Source organism: Aulostomus chinensis, chromosome 14 (genome assembly GCF_037954235.1).
Source record: "Aulostomus chinensis isolate RoL2024-O1b breed Wild chromosome 14, RoL_Achi_v1.0, whole genome shotgun sequence".
Taxonomy (NCBI): domain Eukaryota; kingdom Metazoa; phylum Chordata; class Actinopteri; order Syngnathiformes; family Aulostomidae; genus Aulostomus; species Aulostomus chinensis.
Window position 1 is genome coordinate 4,009,335 of NC_141333.1, and position 10,140 is coordinate 4,019,474.

Here is a 10,140-nt window from a genome sequence, read left to right on the forward strand (position 1 = left end):
CAGGTGGACTGTTTCCATGAAAATGTAAAGAAATATAAGTGTTAGAATTTATTTTGATAGCATAGAATTTAATTTAGCGCCATCGGGCCACGACCTCCAGCTCTTGCTGGGACAGTTTGCAGCCGAATGTGAAGCGGCTGGGATGAGAATCAGCACCTCCAAGTCTGAGGCCATGGTCCTCTGCCGGAAAAGGGTGGTTTGCCCACTCCGGGTCGGGGGGGGAGGTCTTACCTCAGGTGGAGGAGTTTAAGTATCTCGGGGTCTTGTTCACGAGTGAGGGTAAGATGGAGCGGGAGATTGACAGGCGGATTGGGGCGGCATCCGCAGTCTTGCGGTTGCTAAACCAGTCTGTTGTGGTGAAGAGGGAGCTTAGCCAAAAGGCGAGGCTCTTGATTTACCGGTCAATCTACGTTCCAATCCTCACCTATGGTCATGAGCTTTGGGTAATGACTGAAAGAACAAGATCGTGAATACAAGCGGCCGAAATGAGTGTCCTCCGCAGGGTGGCTGGGCTCTCCCTTAGAGACAGGGTGAGAAGCTCAGTCATTCGGGAGGGACTCAGAGTAGAACCGCTGCTCCTCCATGTCGAGAGGAGCCAGTTGAGGTGGTTCGGGCATCTGGTGAGGATGCCTCCTGGGCGCCTCCCTCTGGAGGTTTTCCAGGCATGTCCAACTGGGAGGAGGCCTCGAGGCCGACCCAGGACACGGTGGAGGGATTATATCTCTCGGCTGGCCTGGGAACGCCTCGGGATCCTCCCGGAAGAGCTGGTTGAAGTGGCTGGGGAGAGGGCAGTCTGGGCTTCCTTGCTGAGACTGCTGCCCCCGCGACCCGGACCCACCGGATGAAGCGGAGGACGACGAAGACGAAGAAGAATTTAATTAACATCTACTCAAATTTGCTTTGTGATTCTAAACATAGTTTTCTTTCACAGATCTCATCCACTAAAAGTGATGTTGCTTTTACTGGCGTACAAAAGAAACCTCAAGAAAAATATCAAGAGAAAATTTTGTGTTTCATTTTTTCTAGTAACATTTTGGTCAAAATCTAATAGAAGAAATCTTTAATGACTGTGATTGTTGGATAGAAAGATACTGAATTGTTAGTTTAATAATGAAATGTTTTAAAACATTTTATAAAGGAAAAATTACTGTAATTGTGAAAAAAATAAAATATACACAGGAACTGTGTTTGTCTTTTCGTCATTTCACTAATTTATACAGTTTTTGAAAGAGAAAGGGATCAGAGGCTCTTGAGATGCTGTAGCAAAAGTGTGCGTCCATGTGTGTGAGATAAAAAGAAGAGCCAACATGAAGGAAAAGCCTAGAACATTCAGAAGCTGATTTACAATTGCGTCATGACAAAAACAGCAGCATCAAAAGTTTCTCGTAAAGTTTCACAATAAAATTGTAAAAAAGACAATGAAAATGACAAAAATGTGGTTAAAGGTACGATTCCTGAGAATCGGAGTCTGCACACGTCAGCTTTTCAAGACTTGATTTGTTTCATCAAGAAATCAATCTGAGAGAAAAAAAAAAAAAAAAAAAGCAAAGTGACCTGTTTGACCTGAACAGTTTCGTTGGTTTTCAGTGGTAGGAACTCACTGTTGTTGCACAGGGAACATTTTATGTCGGCTTTCAATACATGAGGGAATTCCTATATCAGGGTTTGGCAAGCAAGAGCTCGGCTCACTGCAGGTCCTTGGTGTCCCCAGCTGACAACAACAGTGACACTTGTTTAGTACACATTTTGAGCAACACTGTTGTGAGTCATTATCGTGTCAGTAGACGCTGTCCTCTGAAAGTTGTGAATTGCTTCACTGGGCGTTCATGGAAGGATTTGTCAAACGGACTTTGTAGTATCGTGTCAACACTCTTCATGAAAATGTTTCATACGATGTCCAAACCAGGCAGAAACTGTTTTTTTTACTTGGCAAAACACACACACACACACACACACACACACACACACACACACACACACACACAACCAGAATGTGCTGCATTTGAGCTGCATAATTGATGTTTAAATGTTGTTGTGTATGAGATTGTTGATTCATTTTTTTGTTGTTTTCATTCTTCATGATTGAAGATTTACTTTTCTTCTTTCTTCTGCAAAGCAAAAGCAATATTGCTTAAAAATAATAAACCTCTAATTGCATCATTCCCAGTGGAATCCATTCCATTTTTGCTGGTATTAGTACCTGTGCATTTTTGAGTACAAAGTTTTGGGTAAAATATCATTTAAGTGTCCAGGGCCATTCAGGTCAAAGACTGATTGATTATATCAGAAACATTAAATTGCATCTGACTCAAATTAAAATGTACCTGTATGGGCTCATCAGGCTGATGTGAAAATATATAAACCGTTAAAGGAAGCTTTATTTAATGTGAATTATTACGTCAATGTCAGTTTGTCTGTTACTGTGCCAGAGATACTGTGCTCTTGATAAGGATTTCGGGAAGTTTTAGTGTCACTTGTGTGAACTCTGTGTGTTTGTGTGTGTGTGTGTGTGTGTGTGTGTGTGTGTGTGTGTGTGTGTGTGTTATTGGTCATGTTGTGTTCATACAGCCTTGTGCAATCTCACTGAGCTGTCCGTGTTGGGTCACTCCCAGAGGACTGCAGCTGAGGACAAACACTCTTGAGTTATGCTCAGCATTTTAAAGGGGTCTCGCTTCACTTTGACTCTCACTCGACGCTGCACACCTGCTCGCCAAAATGCGACTGTCTCTAATCCTTGTCTGTCTTGACTTGTGGGCAAGCTTGGAAGTGTCTTTGTCACAGAACGGTAAGATGGACTTTTTGAAGTACCAGAGATTTAGCTTTGTGGAGCTCTGTGTTGAAGGCTTGAGACATTTCAAAATGTTCCATTTACATTGTTTGCTTCTGTTATTTCTGTACGGACAAACACATTTCCACTAAATTAGAGGTAAAAGGCTTTCTGTTGACATATTTTAAATGGCATCTATAGATAAGGCACATAATCATTGATTGTCACCCATGTTGTTCTTTTTTAGGATGTTCACTGCTTCCAATTGTTCCTCACGGCTTCGTGTCAGAAGAAACCAAAAAGACTGAGTATCATGAAGGACATTTGATCCATTTCACCTGTGAAACTGGTTACATATCAGGTCCAACCATCAGATATAATTGTACAAGGACAGGCTGGAAGGCGATCCACAGAGGGAGCTGCTACCGTGAGTTCAGTGCCCTTCTGACTTTTATTTTTGTCCGTGTATGTTTATGAACTGGGTGACTGCAGTCATGACTTTGCAATAAACAGTTTTTAAAGTGAGGGAATAAGAAGAATATTAAGAGTAAGACAAGGGTTTATTTGTTATTCATAATAATAAAAGTAACAATACACCATTCAAAGCTTAAAATCAAAAATAAAGGTTATAACCGCCATATTGTAGTTATTGACAAGAACAATACAGCTGCTCGCTGGAGCAAATTTCACTTTAGCATCAAGCTGAATGCATGTTGCTGGCTCTTTCAGCATTTTGGCATCACAATGAACTAATTCAAGGAAAAATATCCTCATAAGCTCAAAGACACTCATTTTAGAGGACTTGAATGGATAAGTACACGAAATTAATTCAAAACTGATGAATATTGTGATGGGGTTTTTTTTGTCTTCTTTTCAGTGAAGCCATGTCCACTTCCTGATGACACCCCCAATGGCTATTTTCAAATCACCCATGGTAAAGACTTTGTTTTTGGGACAACTATCCAATACTTCTGTTATGAAGGGTATGCGGATTGAAGATGATCAACAGAAATAGACATAGTATCCTTATTTCATGTTTGAGATGGAATAAAATTGGTGGTGTGTGTTTTTACAGGTACCAAATGGTGGGGAGGGCCACCACCAGGACTTGTTTGTCTGACGGATGGACCAACCGTGTACCGATATGTGAACGTAAGTCGCAAAAACAAAAAAAACATCAATTTGTGGGATGCATCCTCCCTATCTCAAAAAACAGACCCGTGAAATGGGATGAGTCATTTTTAGTGGGCCACTATGGATGGAACCTAAAGAATTGATCAGCAAAACTTTAAATCAAATCATTCGTTCAATAATCTTTTGTTTTTGGAAAAAATAATCAACTACTGAGGGTTTTGAATTTACTTTAGAAGCCCTGACAAGTTTAGACTTACCTTACACACACACACACACACACACACACACACACACACACACACACACACACACACACATCCCACCTCAGTTTTGCATCAGTTTTTCTCAGGAAGTTTTACTTTAGCTTTAACTTTTAATCCACGAATACATTCCTTTAAGTGACTGTTTCTTTGTTGTTGTTGTTGTTGTTGTTGTTGTTTTGAAATCGACATTGATGTCGCGGTGGACTGACAGCTCAGCACAGAGAGAGAGAAGCAATGTGTTGCAAGATCTCCCGAGTCTGTTGCTGAGACAGAGACAAATGAGAGAGAAAATGCCATTTAGGTGTCAGAATGTTTGGAAGATATCTGGCTTGTGAAAAATGGCTCTAAACAGGAAATTACTCTGTTCTGTCTCTGAAACATCAATGCCTAGATGACTTCCCAGGAATGACGATGAAACTAGAAAGCACTCAAGTGGTGCATACGCCTGCCAAAATGAACTTTCAGCCCCTGGCACTTTCATGCTTGGATCCTAATTAAAGCAGTGATGAGCAGGTCCTTGCACCCCCACCACCATGGCAGCGCGTGTCTGTTCGGAGGAGCAAGAGAAAAGTGACACTTGATAATATTTGCATTTGCATGAGGAGCAAGATGATGCATCCACTTCCTGTGTCCACTAGATGGTGCTAGACACTTGTTGCGTATAATATTGCTGTGTATATTAGTCTTGAGTGTTACAAGTGTCATTTTGATCAAACGGTGTTTGCGGCATTAGGCTAATTTTCCGCTAGGAGAGGTTTTCAGGTCAAGATCTGCCCGTGTGGAGTCCAGTGACTGGAATAGGCTCAGCTTATTGAGCAGTCCTAGTGCCTGTACCACAGTTTCCTGAGGTTTGTGTGCTGTTCTTCACTTCTGAATTACTCACTGAAACGTATGCATACACAGAGCGTGACAGTGGTGCAGTGGTCAGCACTGTCACCTCCCAGCAAGAAGGTTCCAGGTTGTGTGGAGTCTCCATGTTCTCCCTGTGCCTGCGTGGGTTCTCTCTGGTACTCTGGTAATCACCTGTTGTGATTTGTGATCAGCAGGTTTTTGGCTGGAGGCAGACCCAGAGGAACCAGCCATCTAAAACAGGATGAGATTTGTGTGACGTAAACGCGTGTGTGACATGAGCAGATCTGAGCAGACTTTTGCATCTTTAACAGTTTAGATGGGAAGACAACGGTGGAGCCTTTATAAGTTTTCCACTCTGGAGGGTGGTTCCAGTATTTGCGTATTCAAGCTCCCAAAATGCCGTCACCCTCTAAACGAAAATCACTTCCAATAAAATATTTTTTTGTTTTTGTTCACCCGCCAAGGCTGCACGGTGGTGCAGTGGTCAGCACTGTGGCCTCACAGCGAGAAGGTTCCGGGTTCCGGAGTCCCGGCTCGGGCATGGGATCTTTCTGTGTGGAGTTTGCATGTTCTCCCCGTGTCTGCGTGGGTTCTCTCTGGTACTCCGGCTTCCTCCCACAGTCCAAAGACATGCAATTGGGGACGAGGCTGATTGGATTCTCTAAATTGACCGTAGGTGTGAATGTGAGTGTGGATGACGATGGATGGATGGATGTTCACCTGCCAGCATTGTCATGTAAACAGGGCCTAAACTGACCGTAGGCGTGGCTGTGAGAGCCAATGGTTGTCTGTCTATGGGTTGCATGGATGGATGGATGGACATATTAACGTTAGATGATTGGGTCCATATAAAAGTATCACAGTTCTATATTAAAGCTGAAAACACACTGACGCTCTACCGGGAGGCTGCTTCCTCTTTTGCCGCCCAACTTTTACTTTCAGAGGTTTACGTTTATTCATCCATCAGAATCTTGTTCATTTTCCACTTTTTTCAGTGACCTTACTGACCATTTGTGTCTCTTTCAGCTTTGTCCTGTGACCTGCCACCTGCAGATGCAGGGATCATAGTCAAAGGTCTTCCAGACAATGATGAAACCGTCCTTCCTGACCGCTTCCTCACGTTCAGTTGTGATGACCCTGGGAAACATCTGAACGGCAGCTCCACGCTGATATGTGGCAAAGATGGACAGTGGGATCATCCCTTCCCCACTTGTGAAGGTCAGGTTTCCAGGTCAAACACTATAAAGAAAAGGACATAAACCTCTCAGTTAACTGTTTGATGATGACTGGTTTTTGTCTGTTTGTTTTAAATTTCTAGACATCACTTGTAAAATTGCCGCGGTTCCCCCTGCTCTCACTGTAGTTGGACTGCCACAAGCAAATGAAATAATAAACATTGGACATAAGTTACGGTTTCACTGCAGTGATGACAACTTATATACTTTGGAAGGGACTGAAGAAGTGCAATGTTTAGAAACTGGGGAGTGGAATAACCCCTTTCCAACATGCTCTGGTGAGTTCAGTCTTAACCATTTCAAACAGAAAATAAAGGAGTCCTTTTATGAATTTGTAGTAAAAAAAATTTGCTTCTATTTTAAATTAAAACTCCTGTAATGTAAAAATCCTCATGAAAAATAAAATGCCATTTCTTTGTGCCACTTATACAACAGCATTCGGCCAAACATGAAGGAAAATAATGTAGGTTTTTTTTTTCTAAATTTTTGAATTTTTTTAGTTGTTTTTTTTTATAGGGATTGATTGTTGGTTCCTGCTAAACAATTTTAAATGGAACGTGCACCGCAGGGACCTGCAAGCTAGCTCACTGGATTCTAACTCTAGCGCTCTTTTTCCTCCCTTTTTTTTTAACTTAACCCTCGATTTAGAAGAAGTAAAAAGCATTGTTCGTTTTTGTGAAGCTCCTTGGCTGGTGTAAAATTGCTGACAATGATATAATAAATGATAATTGACTTGGCAAAGTCAGATCGGAAGGCTGATGTTTGACTGTTTTTATTAACCTCTTCAATAAACCTGAGTTTCTTCCTTCACACAGAGAAATGCCAAGTTCCATATGTTCCCATCAATGTTGCCACAACAAGCTCATATGGCACATATGTACGAGGAGGACAAAAATTAAGGTTTACTTGCCAATTGCAAGGGCAATTTCTTCAAGGGAAAAATGAAGTCACATGTTTAAGAAATGGCAAGTGGAGTGATCCCTTCCCAAAATGTGGAGGTAAATACATTCATCTCCTTTTCATCTCAGGCTTGATTATTGCTCTACTTGACCTCCATTAGAAATGCTCTTTCAACTGCACAGTTGTTTGGTTGTCAGGTGGAACAGTCTGCAGGGTTAGAGGAATGTCCCTGTCTGGTGGACTGATGAAGTTAGCCAGCTTTATTCATGAGGGGTGGGAGGTAGAATTCTGGTGATTATTGTTTTAGACTGGAATGTCCAATTTTGGTTGAAAATAAAACCTAAGCTCAGTGAAAACCACCCAATGAAGAGTCACCCTGATCATGACTTTCTCTTCCAGCTCCTTTGGGTTGTGGTCAAGCACCTCCCCTTATTGATGGTGACATCAAGTTTTCTGTTAAATTTGCTCATCAACATAATGAGCAGGTGCGATACACCTGTAAGAGATACTACATTTTGGAGGGCACGCCTTACAAAACCTGCGTCAATGGCGAATGGAGGGGAGACATAAAATGCCTCAGTAAGTCACAACTCTCTTTGGATGAATCAAGGCACTGGTCGTGCTTCCTTTCACTGTCAAAGGAATTGAAGTGCTCAACTCCATCAGCTGCTTTAAAACAAGGCTACACAATCAGAATCTCATCCAAAAAGGGCGTACCAGCAACATTACGCATGGCTGTAACAGAGCAGGAGAGCCATCTCACAGCGACAGATGGAGAAAAGATGGAACAGTGATTTAAACCTTTGAAGGGAAGAAATCTTCAAGTGGTGAACATATGGTGTAAGACTGTTCCTAGAAGGCTGCAGGGATGACCTCGTTCTGGAGACAAACCCATCACCATAGTTTCCCTCGACCAAAAGCTAAAGGCATTTTCACACTGGAATATGGATTACTGATTATTCCATAGAACAAAATGATAAAATATCATCCACAGATCTTATTTTATCAGTTTAAAAATCCCGTTTAATTTTAGACAAGGGAACCAGACATGAAGGAACACTGGCTCTCCTCTGGTTGTTACATCTCTTTCCTACACACTCATTCTGTCTGTACTGTTGCTGTGGATGGAGACGATGCCCTGTCATTTCTACTATTAACACATTTATATCTGCTGTCTCTTACAGAGCCCTGCACTGTGGACAGAGAAGTTATGAACAAACACCACGTTGAATTCAAATATAGACGTGATGACAAATTGTATTCATCTCACAACGATGAAATTGAGTTCCGTTGTCAGTATGGAAGAAGACACGTTGGCAACCTGTTGATGCGTCAGACCTGTCTTGAAGGTGTTATACACATTCCCACTTGTCAATAAGGCTTTTAGAACAGGGAGTGATAAGCATTTGCTGGATAAACAAATATACAGATTATTAGAGTCACTAGTTATGTGATGATTTACTGTCTTCGGCACTGTCTGGTCATGTCAGTACGACCTCTACATCCACTTTTTACGACTCCTGCATGAATAAAGAAAAGCGCGACTGTTTACTTTTTAGGTTATAACCTTGTCTTGAGAAAACTTTCCTGTGAATATGGCTTTAAAATGTTAAGTTTGAAGACATGAATGTAAGGAAACTATGTTTAAATGAATGGATCCCCAGCTGTTCACTGCCGAGTGAACGTGCTTAAATAAAAATGAAAAATGTTCACAATCTGCATGTTTTAATCATGTTCACAACATCGCCTCCTGGCAGCAGCAAAGCCCACTGGAAGGAATAAGGTGGCATCGGTGAGGCTGGTAATGTTTTTGTGTTAAGAGGCGGCGTGGCTCCGAAGGTGGAAGTAACTGAGGGGATGCTGGCCCGAGCCTCTCTTCCCTGGTGACCATGTTGAAGTGTCCTACAGTAACATACGCAACCCCGAATGAACATGAACGGGTGAATGCAGCAACAATGCCAAGTGACTTCTCTTAATCTGTTAGCTCTTTTAACTGGGGGGGGGGGGGGGGGGGGGCTCAAATGAAGGCTTGTTCTAGCAGTCTGTGGCAGCGTCCCCTGAAGGGCCACATTTTTGATTGCTGTATCACCACTACTCCCTCTTAAAAGTTGTAAATGCTGCAAATGATGAAGGGGAAGGGCAGCTGCAGATTACAGCCTGACTTGGGGTGAAAAAAGTCAGAATTGCAACACTTAAATTGTAATTTCTCTGCTCTCCCTTTTAGCCCTACGGGACTGTCAAAGCCCGCTCACCCCTTGAAAACTGAGGCACCAAAGACACTGTTAGGCAACTGTAGAGACATAATGAACAGATTGAATCCATCTATCACGTTATGCTGGGTGGACCGGACAAAACCTGCTCCAATGGTGAATGGACAGGACAGATTAAATGTCTCAGTAAATCACAAGTTCATTCATGTTCTTTGTCTTGGTAATTTTGCATAAACATATTGGAATTTCTACTTTTTCATGTTGATGTGTTCTTCATATTGAACTGATAGTTCAACCAAAAAGCCTTCACAAATAGTTGTCTTGAGCTCATGAGGACATTTGTTGTTCTTCATTACTTCGCCATGAGTCCAGAAACTGTCCTGATGAGTATGTTAAGCTGGAAGCTAATGGACACTGACTGCTACCCGACCACATGGCAATGCTCTCCAGAAATGAATGTTTTGGACATTTTTAGCCATCAGCCACCATTAGCTTCAAGCTAAAAATACATAGCTGGTTCTCACTGTATCCTGGAGTCCCAAAGATGTAATCTTTGTTGAGAAAGGCAAAATACACTATGAGGGAAGTACTGCTTGAACGTGTCTTTTCAAGCTGTAAACATTCTTTATCCAACACGAGCAATTCGCCTGTATGTATTCATGCTGACTTTAATAAAGTTATGTATCTGCTCTCTCTGGCAGAACCCTGCACCTGGGAATAGAACAGCTGGAGCAACACAACATTGTGCTTTAACACATACGTGGGAGGGATACTTTGTG

At 42.1% G+C, this 10,140-nt stretch overlaps 1 protein-coding gene across 1 annotated transcript in view; it reads left to right on the top strand.

Annotated features, from left to right (window-relative positions):
• LOC147249470 (sushi, von Willebrand factor type A, EGF and pentraxin domain-containing protein 1-like) overlaps positions 1 to 9,049 on the top strand; it is a 34,421-nt gene extending 25,372 nt beyond the window's left edge. Inside the window, exons 31-39 of the mRNA XM_086225118.1 lie at positions 2,699 to 2,785; positions 3,015 to 3,194; positions 3,645 to 3,750; positions 3,843 to 3,919; positions 6,043 to 6,234; positions 6,335 to 6,529; positions 7,067 to 7,249; positions 7,551 to 7,730; positions 8,336 to 9,049. Of these exons, the coding sequence (XP_086081244.1) occupies positions 2,699 to 2,785; positions 3,015 to 3,194; positions 3,645 to 3,750; positions 3,843 to 3,919; positions 6,043 to 6,234; positions 6,335 to 6,529; positions 7,067 to 7,249; positions 7,551 to 7,730; positions 8,336 to 8,529 (1,394 nt within the window). The 3' untranslated portion in view covers positions 8,530 to 9,049. The remainder of the gene's footprint in view (positions 1 to 2,698; positions 2,786 to 3,014; positions 3,195 to 3,644; positions 3,751 to 3,842; positions 3,920 to 6,042; positions 6,235 to 6,334; positions 6,530 to 7,066; positions 7,250 to 7,550; positions 7,731 to 8,335) is intronic.
• The last annotated feature ends 1,091 nt before the right edge of the window (positions 9,050 to 10,140 follow it).